Source organism: Coregonus lavaretus (assembly GCF_964263955.1).
Source record: "Coregonus lavaretus genome assembly, chromosome: 13".
Taxonomy (NCBI): Eukaryota; Metazoa; Chordata; class Actinopteri; order Salmoniformes; family Salmonidae; genus Coregonus; species Coregonus lavaretus.
The window spans coordinates 47,368,264-47,387,921 of record NC_140000.1 but is presented as its reverse complement, the minus strand read 5'-3'; the positions used below and the strand labels follow the sequence as shown (position 1 = coordinate 47,387,921).

At 41.7% G+C, this 19,658-nt stretch overlaps 1 protein-coding gene across 1 annotated transcript in view; it reads left to right on the top strand.

The window, feature by feature from the left end:
• The window catches only part of LOC311140770 (protein lin-7 homolog A), a gene marked incomplete at its 5' end in the record, with an annotated part of 37,729 nt that extends 18,369 nt beyond the window's left edge, over positions 1–19,360 (top strand). The window contains 4 exons of the mRNA XM_084175985.1: positions 1,386–1,457; positions 4,251–4,460; positions 7,424–7,639; positions 17,632–19,360. Of these exons, the coding sequence (XP_084032111.1) occupies positions 1,386–1,457; positions 4,251–4,460; positions 7,424–7,639 (498 nt within the window). The 3' untranslated portion in view covers positions 17,632–19,360. The remainder of the gene's footprint in view (positions 1–1,385; positions 1,458–4,250; positions 4,461–7,423; positions 7,640–17,631) is intronic.
• Positions 19,361–19,658: the final 298 nt, after the last annotated feature.

The window sequence follows — 19,658 nt, the reverse complement described above, 5'->3', positions numbered from 1 at the left end:
TGCACAAAAAGCTTATTTATCTCAAATGTTGTGCACAAATTTGTTTACATCCCTGTTAGTGAGCATTTCTCCTTTGCCAAGATAATCCATCCACCTGACAGGTGTGGCATATGAAGAAGCTGATTAAACAGCATGATCATTACACAGGTGCACCTTGTGCTGGGGACAAGAAAAGGCCACTCTAAAATGTGCAGTTTTGTCACATAACACAATGCCACAGATGTCTCAAGTTTTGAGGGAGCGTGCAATTGGCATGCTGACTGCAGGAATATCCACCAGAGCTGTTGGCAAATAATGTAATATTCATTTCTCTACCATAATCCACCTCCAACGTCATTTTAGAGAATTTCGCAATACGTCCAACCGGTCTCACAACCGCAGACCACGTGTAACCCAGGACCTCCACATCTGTCTTCTTCACCTGCAGGATCGTCTGAGACCAGCCACCCGGACAGCTGATGAAACTGAGGAGTATTTCTGTCTGTAATAAAGCCCTTTTGTGTGGAAAAACTCACCCCACTGGCTGCCAAGTGGGTGGGCCTAGGCCCACCCATGGCTGCGCCCCTGCCCAGTTGAGAAATCCATAGATTAGGACCTAATGAATTTATTTCAATTGACTGATTTCCTTACATGAACTGTAATTGTTGCATGTTGAATTATATTTTTGTTCAGTATATAAATGATGGCGAAAAGCCCCAGTGGCCTTGGCCCCAAGTCAGGGCAGGTCCACTGAGGCCATGGCCCAGTGAGTACCAGGAGCCAGGCTGTGGAGCTGGAAACACAAAAGTCTGAGGCTTTTTGGGAAAACACCGGGGGAAATCCTCATTGGAAATTCACCTACAGTACCAAGAATCTTAGCTCCACTCTCTACTCCGTTCCAAACTCCATTCTCTACTCCGTTCCAAACTCCACTCTCTTCAGTTTATTTACTCAGTATCATGTGTTACCTGCATGAGAGGTAATTTCAAGGGCTAGTAGCGCCACATCACAGTGTGGTATGAGTATTTTGTGCTTACCGATGCACCACTGTTTGCGTATGCTTACTGTCATAGGGACCAGATGTTTGAGCAGCCTTAAGGGCAGTAAGTAGCAGGAGGTAGCAGAATCAGGTGCAAAATTGTGTCCAGTTTATTAACAGTGAAAGGTGGCTTTAGGTGGATGAAGAAATCCAATGAATATCTACATAATCTACGAAGGTATTTGCAAAATAAACAATCTCAAAAAACAGGTTTGAATAGAAATCAAAACTCTTAGACTACCAGACTTGGTAGTTGGTAGGCTATGACATGGATTGAACATACAAGAGACTTGGAGAAATGTAGCAGCAAATTCAAAAGTACTGAGAAAATACACTCATGGTTTGTCCATTTTTCTCTCTCTTTCAGGTGTACCAGTACATGCATGAAACAATCACAGTCAATGGCTGTCCGGAGTACCAGGCACGGGCTACAGCAAAGGTGAGCAACATACTCCAATCTCAGACTGGCTTAGCTGTATTGACCAAATTTGAGGCTGAAATATACATAATACATAAATAACCATCATGTCTCCTTCAGATGATCAAAGACTTGAGCAGGTTTGGTGTACAATAAATTACTCATTAGCAGACCTTGGATGTAAACACTTGAGAGATTCTACCAATGAGTCCCTCCGCTACCACTCATTCATATTCCTTCGGAGGAGAGCTTATTTTGTGGAGGAGAATTAAGAAAGCAGACATCTAACAGCGAAAGGGGGACACGAAGAGAGGGAATCAAGAGGGAGGGTGAGATGAGAGAGAGAGGAGTGCATCTCAGTCCTCTCTCCCAGTGTTACCAATACATCAGAGAGGGAGTGAAGAAGAGATGGGGCAACATAGGGAGGTGTGCAGACTGACTGATACAATTGGCTGCTCCTTCCAGAGACTGCTGCCCCCGTCTTCTGGGCACAAAGAGGAGTAGGACACAGATAGATCGACAACACTGGGCAAGCAGGATGAATACATAACTAGGCCCGGTGTGGAATACAATTCCAAAGGGCTCTTTTTTGTCATCTCTTCAATCGCAAATTCTCTGCAAAACAGTTTGCAATGCAGAGTATTGCTATAACCTCGACTATGGTTCAGTCCCTTTCTAAAGGAGTAGTAAACGGGGTAACCTTTTTTACAACTTTAATCAGACTGTGGATTGTGTTGTGAATTTCCACCTTGGATGAAAGGTATGCAAGGACATAGCTTAGGCCTATTGAAGGGCACCAGTGTATCTGATGTTGATAGAATATCAAAATACTCTTTCTAGCCTGCTCAGATCAAATGTTTTTGAGGTTGATGGTATGCTGTTACAGCAGCGTGTCCTTTTCATTTCCCTTCAAATATCCATCATTTGTGGAATATTCAAGGTCCCGATTCAACATTATAAAGGACATATTCATAAACAAACCATTTTATTTTCAAAGCTTATTCAACGGCTGTTTTGAAAGAGAGAATGTAGACAGGTCTAATCAAACGACTTTACAATTCATAAAAGAGGCCTTGGGGCTTGTACTTCACAGTGTTAAAGCAAGGCAATCGGCATCTTTTATACAGATTGTCCATATGACACTGTTTACACAAGAAAGCAATGACAACAGCATGAAGTGCCTTTCAGCTTTGTCCTTGTGCATCACCAATGTTTTCAAAAGCATATTAAATACAGCCACCAGCGGAGCAGCAATTAACATAGCACAAACTCAGTTCGCTGGCTTCCGCGCCCATGGGAGCGATTTCAATCGATGACATCGAAACGAGATGGTGCGCTGCTTTTGAAAGTGCCGCCCTCCTGAGAGTTTCCGTTTAGCTGAGCCAGTGCTCGTTTCATCAGCCTTGTCTCCAAGTACATCTCAAGTACATTGCTGACCAAACTCCTGAAGGGCAGCACTTCACATGAATCACTTTAATAAGTAGGAAATTGGAAGCCTAAAAAAAGTGCTATAGGATCCCTTGATACACCAGCAATCTTGAGGAGAAACGGGGTAGATGTTATTTTAGATGCCTTTGCTGCACTGTTGCTGGTGAGCGTTTACCAATTAAAATGTGTTCCACCTGAGAACATGAGCACTTGATTAAGTTTATTACCCAGTTAATTGAATCAATTCCAGACTGTAATTCCTGGCCTGAGGTTTTAATATTTTATCTTCCAGAAATGGGAGACCACGTAGGCTATGGTGCTCCAGAGTAAAGACTGAGCTGAACTGATGGCTGCTGATGATCAAATGTTTGTAGAAATTAAGTAATTTCCATTCGGTACTGTGACATTACATGGGCAATTTCCCAGTAAGCTGTAATTTTAGTTTGGTTCGCCCCAGACGCTTTTTGCATTTTGAGGAGGCAGCCATGTTTCTTCCTCCCAGGAAGGGAGATAAACTTGTGAAGGTGGATGTGCCGTGAGCCAGAGAGGTGGTGGTGGCATACTGAGCACAGTGCCTCTTTACCTCACAGTGGGGGAGAGAGACGGATAGGTGAGATCGAAAGAGAGGGGAGGGGGGGGGCAGAAAGTGATTCCGGAAGAGTGGAGGATCTCAAAGCTTTGGGCTTTTGCCTGCTGGGGAAAACTTTTGGATCCACATCCGCCAAGCTTTGAAACAGAGGCCTTTTTCCCCTGCAGTTTCCTGAGAAAGTATTGCTTAATAATAATAATGAGGCAGACTTGACAGACCGGCACCTGCGGCGCCTTTGTCTCTCCGAACATCTGCTGTTCCTTTTCCAGGCTGAGCTAACAAGCTCCCGCACACTTTGTTTCAGACGACAAGGCGAGAAAATATTCGTCTAGAACTTGAAAGCCATCCCAAGGCAGTGGAATTTAGTGAAGCAGGCTCACAGAGATTTAGTTAGTTGGGGTGAAAGTTATCTCGCTTCTTCTTCTCCAGCTGCAACAGATATGTGCTAATCCATGTTCTTACAGAGCCAGAAAACGTCTCACATGGCTATACAATACATCACCACTTTATTATTCTCAGCCCTACTGAATGTCTCTAAGCCCCGTTTAGAGAGAGAAGTCAGAAAGCCCCACTTAAAGAGTGAATTTAAGTCTGTACACTTTGTTTCTCCTTTGCTCTTGGGGATGGGAAAGTTTATTTGGCTGTTGGGAAATCCAATCTCAGTCCATGCACTTAGTATCGTCATTATCTAATCTATTTGTGTGGTTGACAGAATAGGGTGGAATAGGGCATGGAGTTAGTGCTGAAAACACCAGTAATGGTCTGATCTTTATCCTCTCTCCTGTCTCTCTCTGCAGGCCACAGTTGCAGCCTTTGCGGCCAGCGAGGGTCACTCTCACCCCCGGGTGGTGGAGCTGCCCAAGACGGAGGAGGGGCTGGGCTTCAACGTGATGGGCGGCAAGGAGCAGAACTCTCCCATCTACATCTCCCGCATCATCCCAGGGGGCTTGGCTGAGAGGCACGGGGGCCTGAAGCGAGGGGACCAGCTCCTGTCTGTCAATGGCGTGGTATGTATAGATTATTTACGATTACCGCTAGGTCTGGTCACATGGTCAGTTTTTCCTGACCACGTGACCCGACCAGAAAAAACTCTGTACCCTATTAATGATATTCTGTGAATTTGCATCTTCTATATTACGAGTCCCAATCCCAGTTGTATGCTGTTGTTGTTTGGGTCCCATCATTTTAGCCAATAACATTTTTGTGGAAAAATATTTCAAGTAATTAATTTTCTCTTGTCACGCTTGACATTTTTCCTGACAACCCACATCCGAGCAGGGAAGCATTCTGTCTAAACCTTGAGTCAAACTGTCACAATATGGAGTGGTTCAAACAGAGTGATTGGTTTTCTGAAGCCTAAAAAAATATATAGTGAGCGCTGTAATAATAATAAAGTGATTTCCTTGCTGAATCATATTCCATAACTGTCAATTTACGCAACCAAATGAAAACCAATTTCCATGGTAATGTCAGGATGTGTTCGGACTTAAGTTCCTTCTTCAGATAAACACTAGACAAACGTGTGCTTCTAGAAGCTTCATAAAGGATTCATTTGATTTCCGTGGAATTCAGAATTGTAATGTGAAGTTATATATTACTGTGGGCTTGAGGAGGAAGTACTAATTATACCAAACATGTTGAACTAGGTAGAAATACCTTTGACTTCCAGGTCAAACCTAATTGGTTGTAACCATTTAGAAACTGAAGCTTCTGCTGCGTAACTGTGTAGTTGTTGCTTACATGAAAGTCTTCGCAAAGTTTATTTGATTCTCTGTCCATGCCAATTAAGGAACTGAGGCAGACTTTAGAGACCGTATCGCTATAACCAGTGGCAATTTTAAATCTTTGTGGGGCAAAAACAAAGAACTTGTTTATGCATGCAAGCAAAGCCACTACACAACACAACACTAAACAATACATTAATTGCACTATAACGGTGACAAACGGTGCCCACAAACTGTTCGGGCCTACATAAAGCTGTCCCAACAGCAGAGTCCCAACAACAGTCCCAACACCTTACCACTGCTACACCTGGCTATTAGCGGAGCCTTGTCTGGCAGCGAAACAGTTCATTCAGCCTCATTTACTGCCTTTAAAAAAAACATAGCTGATATGGCTGACTTGATTAAACAAATGTGGTTTCTACTGACAATTGAGATGTACAAACTATGGCATAAGGGGACGACGAGCGCATAAGAGGCAATCCTTAATTTCGATTAAGACATTAATGAGCGAGCTAGGACGGACATAGTCAATATAACTATTTGTTCAGCACTTTTTAAATGTACAGCGACAGAATTCAGAACATGGGCCGTTCTTACAGTATTCTCCCAGTACACCAAGTCCGAACCGTAGGATAAATAAAGGGGGCATATAAGCAGACAATGAAAGCTCTTACAATATTCGATGATGACATTTCTCTAAAACAGGCTATAGGCTAAATGTGCACCACCAAGTCAGAACAGTAGGCTAAGTTATGAAGGGAAAAGGGACCAAATTATTAGGGTGAGACACATGGGCAGATTACTACACAACATACACTTAGTATTACTTTCTTAGCTAGAGTATACATATCTCCCTGGCATATTACATAATTTATGCAGCAGTATACAAGAAATTTTTGGACTCACCTTGTTGTGCTGTGCTCACTTGAACAGGAAGGAGTCGTGGCAGTCCTTCATTGGCAAATTATGTCATCAAAGTCTGGCATTCTCTGGATTTATGGTGCTTTCAAGACAACTGGGAACTCAGAAAAAAACAAGGTTGAATCATGACGTCAGTGATCTTCAGGTCGGAGCTCTAGAAATAGGCCAGAGTTCCCGACTTGGAATTCCGAGTTTGATGACCATTCAAAACGTATTTTCCCAGTTGTCTTGAACTCACTGAAGTCTGCGATTTCCCAGTTCCGAGTTTGCAGTTGTTTTGAACGCGGCAGAAGTCATGCTGGATTGACAGCATGGCCAATGTTGAATGTTTATCCTTTTAAGCTTGGAAAAGAGACCCTTAACCCAGACTTGGACCACACACCCACTCCACTGAATAGCAGGCTAGTGATTGCTTTGCAATGCTTGTAGTTAGCTACTGATTCCGTCCAAACCACTCATTGTTGAATTTGCGATTTCCAACTTGTTGTGTAATGTTTATGTCCAATGGCCGATGAGCACCTATACGTTTGATCTATAATTTCTCTTCATAATTTCTCTTCACATGACAAGGGTTGAAAAGGATTTGTCAGTAGATTGTTGACTTGATTCATGATGATGACTGCTAGCTTGCTAGCTAAGATTTTGAAAGTATGATGTTGACATGTTCAGTCCAATCAAAGCTACGGTAAATATAACGTGATTTGACGTCATTTTATCTGTGGCCAATGACCTTGAGCATTCTTGGATGGGCACTTCTAATGTAACTCTATGGCAGCACCCAAGGGGCTTGAATTATGAGCTCTCCCTGTAGATTTTGCGGTGATGTAGTGTCCCCATGAGTGACAGAACACTGAGCCAATCACGGCGCAACTAGAGAACATTACCAACCCCTTCGCTCCGTATTTTCTGCTGGCTACCCCACCACTGCAGAAAGCACTGAGTTAGGCTGAAACACCTGCATTTTGGAGCTTCCTTACTCAAGAAAGCAAAAAAGAGACAATGCTTTATTAACTCAATGATGCAAACTGATATGTGGCACGTATTAATGCCAAAATAACACGCAAAACAGTGTAAATAATTCCTGAATGGCGGGTCGCCACTGCTCCATTCAGAATATTAATAAGTAGCAGCCTGCCTACCTGTAGGCTCTTGGTCGTTGTAGCCTACCCTGCTCCTTTAACTTTTAATTCCTGAATGACGGGTCGCCGCTGACTACAACACTAAAACATTGCCACCACATTTCTGAAATGTATTTTTTAGCTAAACAGGTGGGGCTGAAATGTGCTGAGTCTCTTCTCTCATTCTCTTTCGCTGTATTTCCCCAGAGTGTGGAGGGGGAGCACCACGAGAAGGCGGTGGAGCTTCTGAAGGCAGCCAAGGACAGTGTAAAGCTGGTGGTGCGTTACACGCCCAAGGTCCTGGAGGAGATGGAGGCGCGCTTCGAGAAGCTCCGCACGGCCCGCCGCCGCCAGCAGCAGCAGCTCCTCATGCAGGCTCAGCAGCAGCAGAACCTCACCACCCAGCAGAACCATATGTCGTAGGTGAGGCTTTTCATTGCTTTAAAGGGCCGGGGACCGTAGCCTGGTGCCAGATCTATTTGTACTGTCTTGCCAACTCCTATTGGCATTGTCACACCAAAAAAGACTGTAGGAGTTGGCAAGACAGCACAAACAGATCTGGAACCAGGCTAGGGGGCCACCGAGGAGAAGTATTTGGACCACATGGATGAAGATAACGGCTGGTACAGTAAGCGGACCGGTCCACTAAACTGGCCATATATTTATTCACCGAACTATGATTACCCTTAGATCTATACTGTTTTAAGGATCTGACAGGGATTTAACATTTACATTTCAGTCATTAAGCAGACGTACTTATCCAGAGCGACTTGAGTGCATACATTTTCATACTTGTCCCCCGTGAGAATCGAACCCACAACCATGGCATTGCAAGCGCCATGCTCTACCAACTGAGCCAAACGGGACTCTTTAGCACCTCAAAGGTTTTTGGGGAATAGGGTGTACTGAAGGAGGCTGACAGTGTCTGTAGATACACTTTGCACCTTTGAAAGAGCAACAGCCTTTAAATACCCAGAGAGAGTGCCAGATAGGCTCCTGCCAGAGAGGCTCCTACTACACAATGATACCAGGCCTTGTCCTTTGGGTAAAAGTTACAGAGGATTACATCAAGCATTTAAATTTTTCATTGAACATATGCTTGCTTAAACATATGAGCGCTTAATCTATTTCAGGGTGTTAATCTATTTCAGGGTGTAATTCAGCTGCGTGGCTTGTGAATTATTTTAGATATGACTGAGCAAATAAGAGCTCAAGCTCATGGGATGCTACATGTTTTATAACATATACCACGGAGCAAACTTTACTTGACTGTATCAGTGCAAAGTTGAGGCAGACTAATAGTATACAAATATACCCCTGTCATTGCTTAGATTGCTGGAGTTTCATAGACAACTATGAAAATAGGTAGTGGTAATACTAAGCCTGTCTGGGCCTCAGATGAAGCTATAACTCCATGCTGTGGATAATTCAGCTGAGCACTCTTTAAAGTGTACTCTTGACATACCTCCAGGGGGCACATCTCAAAGGACTTAACACCAGCCACAGGCTAAGGGATCCTCAGTGGCACTGATTGTTTGATACTAACTCTCCTCGTGTAGCCCTCGTTTAGCTCAGGGAGGTATGTGAGAGCTTGTAGACTTGTGCAGTAGAGGCATGGAGAGGGGACTGAGCATGGATCATGTTTTATCAACCCTGGCATGCTGACTACAGGGCTTTGCCACAGTGGCCAAGAGGCCGGTGGCCAAGCAAGTGACATGAGCGGCGGACAGGCTGCTAGGTAGCAAGCACCATGGGATTGCATGGAATCTGTGCGTCATGTAGCCTTCCTCTCTGACAAGCTGCCAGGCCATTCTGTCTCTCTCTCGCATACCTGGCCAGGCTGACCAATGCCGAGGACACAATAGGCTCTGCTATATCTCTGTTCTCAGTAGTAGTGGGAAAGCCACAGACATGTAGCCCTTTCCTGCAGTCAAATGACCTAGTGGCCTCATGGGTGGAATGTTATTCATATTTTTCATAATTTCATAATTAATAAACATAATTTCTAAAACCTGACCGAAAATCCGGTGTTTCTATGTGAAACGGTTTTGTTATATTTCAGTCTTCTGTGGTGTATATAAAGTGTAATATTGGGATGCAAACTCTAAATGTAATACATTTCAACTCTATATCTGACATGGTACAGGTGTCTTCTTTTTCCATAACCATGTGTGTGAGGTGTATACTTTTGTTTCAAAGTAGATTTGTTTGACTACCAAGAAAAACTCTGTGTGACCCTGATTTTTTTTTTTTTTTTTTTTATTTTTTTTTTAGGGGGTAGATCAGCTTTAATATTGCAGATAGATTTTAGGTTCCATCAATGTAATTGTCTGCATCACTTCCAATCCCCCATATGCTTTTTTTTCTCGCATATATATATATATATATATATATATATATATACACACACACACACACACACACACACACACACACACATACATATACGCATATACATACGTACCGATAGTGGACAACCTTGTTTCACTCCTCTTGACAGTTTAAAACTTTTGGAGAAATAGCTGTTATCTACTATTTTACAACTAGGGTCACTATACATGATTTTAACCCAGTTTATAAGAGATTGTCCAAAAATGTAAATGCTCTAGGCATTTATATATAAACCCCAGTCTTTATCAAATGCCTTTTCGAAGTCTGCTATGAATAGCAGGCCTGGTTTCCCAGATTTTTCATAGTGTTCAATTGTTTCCAGTACTTGCCTTATATTATCTCCAATGTATCGCCCATGTAAAAAACCTGTCTGATTTGAATGAATAATGTCTGACAATCCCTTTTTAATTCTACGCGCTATACATTTTGCTAAGATTCTTGCATCACAACACTGAAGTGTAAGGGGCCTCCAATTTTTTTAATGGACTGGATCTTTATATTATCCACTTGTATCCTGTTTCAGTAATAATGATATCAGACCTTCTTCTTGAGTGTCTGATAATCTACCATTTACATACAGTGAGGGAATTAAGTATTTGATCCCCTGCTGATTTTATAAGTTTGCCCACTGTCAAAGACATGATCAGTCTATAATTTTAATGGTAGGTTTATTTGAACAGTGAGAGACAGAATAACAACAAAACAATCTAGAAAAACGCATGTCAAAAATGTTATAAATTGATTTGCATTTTAATGAGGTAAATAAGTATTTGACCCCTCTGCAAAACATGACTTAGTACTTGGTGGCAAAACCAGACATTTCTTGTAGTTGGCTACCAGGTTTGCACACATCTCAGGAGGGATTTTGTCCCACTCCTCTTTGCAGATCTTCTCCAAGTCATTAAGGTTTCGAGGCTGACGTTTGGCAACTCGAACCTTCAGCACCCTCCACAGATTTTTTCTAATGTGCTTCTTCTTGAGCCACTCCTTTGTTGCCTTGGCCGTGTGTTTTGTCATGCTGGAATACCCATCCACGACCCATTTTCAATGCCATGGCTGAGGGAAGGAGGTTCTCACCCAAGATTTGACGGTACATGGTCCCGTCCATCGTCCCTTTCATGCGGTGAAGTTGTCCTGTCCCCTTAGCAGAAAAACACCCCCAAAGCATAATGTTTCCACCTCCATGTTTGACGGTGGTGATGGTGTTCTTGGGGTCATAGGCAGCATTCCTCCTCCTCCAAACACGGCGAGTTGAGTTGATGCCAAAGAGCTCCATTTTGGTCTCATCTGACCACAACACTTTCATCCAGTTCTCCTCTGAATCATTCAGATTTTCATTGGCAAACTTCAGACGGGCCTGTATACAGTGGGGAGAACAAGTATTTGATACACTGCCGATTTTGCAGGTTTTCCTACTTACAAAGCATGTAGAGGTCTGTAATTTTTATCATAGGTACACTTCAACTGTGAGAGACGGAATCTAAAACAAAAATCCAGAAAATCACATTGTATGCTTTTTAAGTAATTCATTGGCATTTTATTGCATGACATAAGTATTTGATCACCTACCAACCAGTAAGAATTCCGGCTCTCACAGACCTGTTCGTTTTTCTTTAAGAAGCCCTCCTGTTCTCTACTCATTACCTGTATTAACTGCACTTGTTTGAACTCGTTACCTGTATAAAAGACACCTGTCCACACACTCAATCAAACAGACTCCAACCTCTCCACAATGGCCAAGACCAGAGAGCTGTGTAAGGACATCAGGGATAAAATTGTAGACCTGCACAAGGCTGGGATGGGCTACAGGACAATAGGCAAGCAGCTTGGTGAGAAGGCAACAACTGTTGGCGCAATTATTAGAAAATTGAAGAAGTTCAAGATGACGGTCAATCACCCTCGGTCTGGGGCTCCATGCAAGAACTCACCTTGTGGGGCATCAATAATCATGAGGAAGGTGAGGGATCAGCCCAGAACTACACGGCAGGACCTGGTCAATGACCTGAAGAGAGCTGGGACCACAGTCTCAAAGAAAACCATTAGTAACACACTACGCCGTCATGGATTAAAATCCTGCAGCGCACGCAAGGTCCCCCTGCTCAAGCCAGCGCATGTCCAGGCCCGTCTGAAGTTTGCCAATGACCATCTGGATGATCCAGAGGAGGAATGGGAGAAGGTCATGTGGTCTGATGAGACAAAAATCGAGCTTTTTGGTCTAAACTCCACTTGCCGTGTTTGGAGGAAGAAGATGGATGAGAACAACCCCAAGAACACCATCCCAACCGTGAAGCATGGAGGTGGAAACATCATTCTTTGGGGATGCTTTTCTGCAAAGGGGACAGGACGACTGCACCATATTGAGGGGAGGATGGATGGGGCCATGTATCGCGAGATCTTGGCCAACAACCTCCTTCCCTCAGTAAGAGCATTGAAGATGGGTTGTGGCTGGGTCTTCCAGCATGACAACGACCCGAAACACACAGGCAGGGCAACTAAGGAGTGGCTCCGTAAGAAGCATCTCAAGGTCCTGGAGTGGCCTAGCCAGTCTCCAGACCTGAACCCAATAGAAAATCTTTGGAGGGAGCTGAAAGTCTGTATTGCCCAGCGACAGCCCCGAAACCTGAAGGATCTGGAGAAGGTCTGTATGGAGGAGTGGGCCAAAATCCCTGCTGCAGTGTGTGCAAACCTGGTCAAAACCTACAGGAAATGTATGATCTCTGTAATTGCAAACAATGGTTTCTGTGCCAAATATTAAGTTCTGCTTTTCTGATGTATCAAATACTTATGTCATGCAATAAAATGCAAATGAATTACTTAAAAATCATACAATGTGATTTTCTGGATTTTTGTTTTAGATTCCGTCTCTCACAGTTGAAGTGTACCTATGATAAAAATTACAGACCTCTACATGCTTTGTAAGTAGGAAAACCTGCAAAATTGGCAGTGTATCAAATACTTGTTCTCCCCACTGTATGTGCTTTCTTGAGCAGGGGGACCTTGCGGGCGCTGCAGGATTTCAGTCCTTCACGGCGTAGTGTGTTACCAATTGTTTTCTTGGTGACTATGGTCCCAGCTGCCTTGAGATCATTGACAAGATCCTCCCGTGTAGTTCTGGGCTGATTCCTCACCGTTCTCATTATCATTGCAACTCCACGAGGTGAGATCTTGCATGGAGCCCCAGGCCGAGGGAGATTGACAGTTATTTTGTGTTTCTTCCATTTGCGAATAATCGCACAAACTGTTGTCACCTTCTCACCAAGCTGCTTGGCGATGGTCTTGTAGCCCATTCCAGCCTTGTGTAGGTCTACAATCTTGTCCCTGACATCCTTGGAGAGCTCTTTGGTCTTGGCCATGGTGGAGAGTTTGGAATCTTATTGATTGATTGCTTCTGTGGACAGGTGTCTTTTATACAGGTAACAAGCTGAGCTTAGGAGCACTCCCTTTAAAAGTGTGCTCCTAATCTCAGCTCGTTACCTGTATAAAAAACACCTGGGAGCCAGAAATCTTTCTGATTGAGAGGGGGTCAAATACTTATTTCCCTCATTAAAATGCAAATCAAAATAATTTTTGACATGCGTTTTTCTGGATTTTTTTGTTGTTATTCTGTCTCTCACTGTTCAAATAAACCTACCATTAAAATTATAGACTGATCATTTATTTGTCAATGGGCAAACGTACAAAATCAGCAGGGGATCAAATACTTTCTTCCCACACTGTAGGAGTGGTTAAAACATGCTAATAACGGTCCTTTGAGTATATCAAGAAAGGTTTGGTATACCTCGACTGGTATGCCATCCAACTCTGGAGTTTTCCCGGACTTAAAGTCTTTAATTGCGTCCAGAAGTTGCTCCTCTGTAATTTCAAGTTTTCTGTAAGGCTGTTAATTTTACATTATCAATAGAAAAAAAATCTCTACAATTTGCTGGAGGATGGAGGCGACTGAAATGAAAACATATGCTTAAAGTACTTTGTTTCCTCCTTCAAAATATAATTTGGTGAATCATGGGTGTCTCCATCATTTGTAACCAGTTTCAGTAAATTATTTTGGTAGCATTCCTATATTGAAGATTAAAAAAGAATTTGGTGCATTTTTCACCATATTCCATCCATATAATATATTACACTTGATCTTTCTTGAATAATTTTCTCCATTTCTTTTTGTTTTTCCTCTAATTTATTCTGGGTCTCTATGTTAGTTTTTATTGCAATCTATCTGTTCTGTTAGACCTTCTATTTCCTTTGTTAGTATGGACTCTTTTGACCTAAATTGCTTTTGTTTTCGAGATGAGTACTGAATTGCATGGCTTCTAAAGGCACATTTAAAGGTGTCCCATACAATAAGCGGATTTGCTGTACCTATGTTATGTCGGAAAAAGTCAGTTATAAATTCCTCTGGCCTAGTTATGAACAAGTTATCATCCAATAGGCTTTGATTAAATTTCCAATATCCTCGCCCACGTGGAAATTCAGTAAGAGTAATGTATATGCCAATTATATGATGGTCCGAGCGCATTCTGTCCCCTATCAACACTTTTTAAACTTTTGGTGCCAACGAGAATGACATAAGAAAGAAATCAAGACGACTAGCTTGACTGAGTCTCTGCCATGTATATCTCACTAGATCAGGATATTTAAGCCTCCATATATCTACTAGTTCTAATGTATCCATGACATTCACAAATTCCTTAAGAGCATGAGGGTGATTGTTCGTAGTGTGATTTCCTTTACGGTCCATTGAGCTATTTAAAATGGTATTATAATCTCCCACCATAATAAGAGAGTCTTGAGTTGCTTGCAGGGTCTATAATTTATTATATATATTTTCAAAGAAGTGTGGATCATCATTATTTGGTCCGTAAAGGTTAATGAGCCATATCTGTTTATGGTCCAATAACATATTTAAAATAATCCATCTACCTTGCGTATCTGTTTGGACAATTTGCACATTCAGATCGAAATTACTGTTAATTAATATCATCACCCCTTTTGAGTTTCTTAGCCCATGGGAGAAGTATATTTCAAATCTATTTGTCATTATATATGTTTGTAAATTTACCAATAATAAAGGCCATAGTGATTGAGTGCCAATATAGCTATACCATGATATTTGCATTGTTACTAAATAACCCTCCAATTGTTCTCCACTAATTCCCCCGCTTAAACCCCACCCCGTCCCAAGTTGGGCCGTCATCCCAGTGATCAGCATACCACCCCCGTCCCCCCGGATCCCTATGCCCCCTTGGGGCCAGGACCCATCCTTCGAAAACAGCACATAGTGCCACCCACAAAACAGAAGCAGGTCAACCACCAAAAGCATTTCCAATGCTCTCACCTCGATATATTTATATAGCCATTTAAAAAATATCTATTCAAATATCTTGCATATCTTATTTTCCATCATTATCATTTACTATGCATAATAATTTCGGCAGTTCATGTGTAGGATTTTAACCTATAACCCGAATTGCCATTGTATTACATTACATTTTTAACAAGCAACTACCATTTCAGCAAACAACCACTGCGATCCAACCCTCCCACCCGCAACGGATGCTGGACACAAACTCACACACACACATACACGCATACACGCATACATGCTCACACACTAAACCCCTCCCCTTCCCCACAACCAACCATAAGATCCGATGCTCAATGGCTGATACATCCCAGAGCCCAACTCAAGAAAGGACCTGATTTACGAATGCACATACAGTTACAGACGTTTGAGAAAGCATACTAGATTGAGCAAAAGTGGACAACAATGTGAGATTTGATTAATCTATTTAATCTGTGTCAAGTCCTAGGTGATGGAGATCAGATCCACCCTCTTCACCTGAGACACAAACACTCTGGTCCCATTTGGTAACCATTTTCCCAAGCATCTCCGTGCAGTCATACCTTTTGATTATTTTGTGCCACTTGGGCCACAATAGTAAGCCCCCTCTCTGATTGTCCGAGTGTGACCCCCTCCCCATGGGTTACTGCAGCCAGTGTTGCCAGCACTGCCACTACCTGGGTGGGGGTACCCCACCGGAATCCCCACCGGCTAGGTACAAGGTCGTCAAGGTTCTCATTAGCAGCTTTGAGAATTTCCTTGTATATTATGCTCCCCCATCGGGGGCTCTGGCTTTGTAGGACCAACCCTGCCAGGCAGGCTCAGAATCTTGAGGGTGCGGTGCTGCTCAAGTAGGCCTCTGACCGCATTTATTTCTCTGTTTAGGCTGCATACTCACAGCAGGTCCATAAAACAGATGGGAACTTCTCTTTGGTGTATGGGTCGCTCAGGTGGGTGTCCAGGATATAGGGTTGGGGATCGTTCCATCATGATAGGACAATAAAAAAATAGATTAGATAGTATACTATATTTAAAAATGTATATCCCTCATCTACACAAAATTGAAAGCTCTCTCTCACAACCCCTGGTCATAGACACCCGTTGGCTCTGGGATATGAAACCATTTCTCCTCTCACTCACTTAACGCCGCACTTTTCCAAACACAAAAACGCACACCACATGGCTGATTGCGGAGGAAATGGGCCCTGCGCGCAAACGCACGCATCCCACACCTGCGGCAAGGGGGAAAGGACGCCAGGGAGAACACAGGACCAGCCACAACAACCGTCCGCCAAAACAACAATTGCCTGCCAAAAATGCAATGTTCTAATTAGTTGTATTTGAAGATGTATTATTCTGCTTGTTATCTTTTCTTGTTATATCATCTTATCCTTTTATAAAATACTATACATACTATAAATGTTCTTTTAATATTACAATCCCTATCATGGCTAGTATTGGGTGTTCCATTATTCGACTCCTCTATTAGAACTTTCAGAATAGCCATGGAGTAGTCTTTGTGTCTCTGAACATTTGGTTGTCAATATAAAGTTTATCGACAACAAGTGCAACATGTTTCCGTTTTAATCTATTTTCCTTGAAGATTGGGTACAGAACTTTGCGCCTTTCTGCAATCTCCCTCGGGAACTGATCATTCATGCCTATTTTCATGCTAGCAAGTCTTTTACCTAAGCTTTTAACCATTGCTTTATCCTTAAAAAAAAGCAAATTTGGCAACGATTGGGCGCTCATATCTCTGTCCTCTTTGTTCGAGTTGGATTTTATCGACAGCCTCGAGTGGGATTTGAAGCGCTGTATGAAGGAAATCCTTCATAATATTCTCGGTTATTTCTCCCTCCTTTTCCTGAATACCCGTAAGTACTAGATTTTCTCTCATCGATCTAGTTTGGATGTCTAGTAAGGCTTCTCTCAGAAGGTTGTTCTCCTTTTTAAGTTCCCTAACGTCCGTTTCCATCTTAGTGACTGTCACTTTTAATTTTTTGGTTTCTTTCTCCATTATCGCAGCTTTTTCGTCACTCATTTCAAGACTCGCTTTCAACTCTTTTACGTCCTTACTGACCAATTCTAGTATTCCCAGTTTGTCATTTATCGACTTCAACAGGTCGCTTTCCACACTTACCAGACCCAGTGGTGAAAAGCATATATCATCTGTATCAGTCGACGAGTCGCGTTTTATCTTGGAGATTGATTCTCCTCGTTTATCTTCCGCCATGTTTGGGTGTTGCGTGTTGTTATAATATTTGTTGATATATTTCTCTAGCCTTATGATTTGTTTTGTGTTATTATCCAGATTGAATTTTATTAACTGCGAATATATGAAATGCTAATATTTAGTCTAATTTACTGATTTTGAATATTATGTTTTTATCTTGAGGTGGTTTGTACCGCTGTCTATTCAATACGCCATTCAATACGCTATTCTCTGATGGTTGTGTGACCCTGATTTAGCCCACTGCAGTAAAAGGTTAATTCACAATCATTTTTAATTGGCTTTTCACAGTTCAATGGGCATTTCACAATTCACAGCAGAGTACACTACACTGTTTTGTAACTTATTCTACCAGAATATGACATTAGCATCCCACTTTACTGACCTGTCAAAGTACTGACTTGTCAAATGGTTTCAAGCATTGCTCTCAGCTGTTCTTACATGTATCCCTCACAGGCTGTTCCAAAAGAAGAAGAAGGACTGAAGGACACTGAAAGGAAGGTTCTAAGTCCATCTCTATGTGCGGAGGATCCCGAAGGAACCACCTGGTAGAGGAGAATATGATACTGTTAAGCAGTGAAGACTCTCTCTCCCCCTTCGATGTACTACCAACAGAATGAAGCAAAACTGAAAGATATGTGTTCTGAAATGTAAACAATGGTGCTTGTGACGAGAGATTGGAGGCTAGCACTGAAGCCCATCCTTTTGACTTATATTTTGTTTGTGTTCATTTTAAGTGGTCCTCTAACAGTTGAAAGTTGTGACCATCCTCAATGTTCCTTCTTGTCATTTGTGATAGTTTATTTATTTCTGTTATCTGTTTTGAATTAATTTCACTTGTTTACTGACTTTCGTTTTGCTATCGCTTTATACAGTGATGTTCTATTGTTTCTGCTGTTGGTGCTTGTGTCTGTGTGTGAATGAACATTGCTTTTTTGTGTCAAACTTGTCCTGCTTTGGATAAATGTGAACTATTTTTTACCTTATATATTGCAGCGAGAAAATATTTTGTATGGAAACTTGTAGATTTAGCAATAACACTCTTTAGTTGGTTTTACATTTCACATAAACATAATGATTAGAAGTATAGAGTATATGGGAAAGATGCAAAAGTTAACAATGTAATACTAAGTAAACTGTATCTTATGCACTGTGTGTCATAAGGCAGCTTCTGCCATTCAAATCGAATGGCTGTTAAGAGGGGTATATAAAGTGGATGTATGCATTAATATACAGAGAATTTTATTCATACAGTTGAATAGGCAAGTACAATTATCGTGCAATATCATAATTTGACTTTCAGCTCTCAAGTCAGCTATTTAATGATTGTTAGTCATCTACTCCCATCAAAGAAATGTATACAGAGAGTATATAGAGTAATCATATATAATAAAATCGACATATGAATATAATTTTAACATTTCCTATATAATTTATTTGAGGACAAATAGAATATCAAACACATTTATATATATATGTGACCTGGGGGGTTAAGCATATGGTACAATTGTCTTTATTTTTAAATCAATCTATTTGATTGTTTATAATCTGAGTTTTGCATAAAGTAATGTTTCATGGAAGTATGTGTGTGTTTGTTAACATGCAGAATATTATTTAAAATATTTAATTGTATAAGACCTATTGCCCAGTGTATCATTCTTACCGGAATAGCATGGTTAATGGACTCATTCTCCTGGATCTGCGTCGTCACCTTGACATTTTGACAATCATTGTGAGTATGAGACTGTGGAATGTTCTAGTCGTCTTATCAATAAGGGACCTCTGTTTTAAACTCTCTCTTTCAACCCTCTACCAATAGTATGATGTAGTATTCTCATGACAAGTAACCATATTTAAGTATAACAAGTTGCACTGTGGATTCATTGAACGCTATTAGAAAACCAGTTGATGATTGACACTGATCAAAAGTAGTCTTGTATCTGTAGCACTGTCAGACAAACATTACGTTGGATGGTTTTCCTGGTAGCAAACTCTAGTATGTATTTTCTATATAGGCCTAGTTCCTTTGTGGGTGGTGGGTATTGAAGTAGTGCAAGATCATTTCACATCCATACTGTGTGCAATGTGCATCTTGATAGTCCAACCAGACGGGGCTGTGAACGTGTTTTGTCCCTCAACCTTTGAGCAGTTCATCTGGCCTTCGACAGATCCCTTTTGTACATTTACTTATTCTCTTTCTTATTGACGACTTGCATTTTTTTAGGCTGGACGTATTGTACTTCCTGATTCGATGTACTGTACTTCCTGATTCGACGTACTGTACTTCCTGACTGAATGTACTGTACTTCCTGATTGTACTGGGAAAAAAAGACAACACCAGGTGATATGCAATTGTTATACATATTATATTTGTATAAATAAATATATGTGCGTGTGTACAATGACAACCTCATTGACCCCGAAGTGCTTCTTCTTCTACTGTGTCTATTGTGCTTGTCTGAAATGTGGGGTAAGGGGAAGCA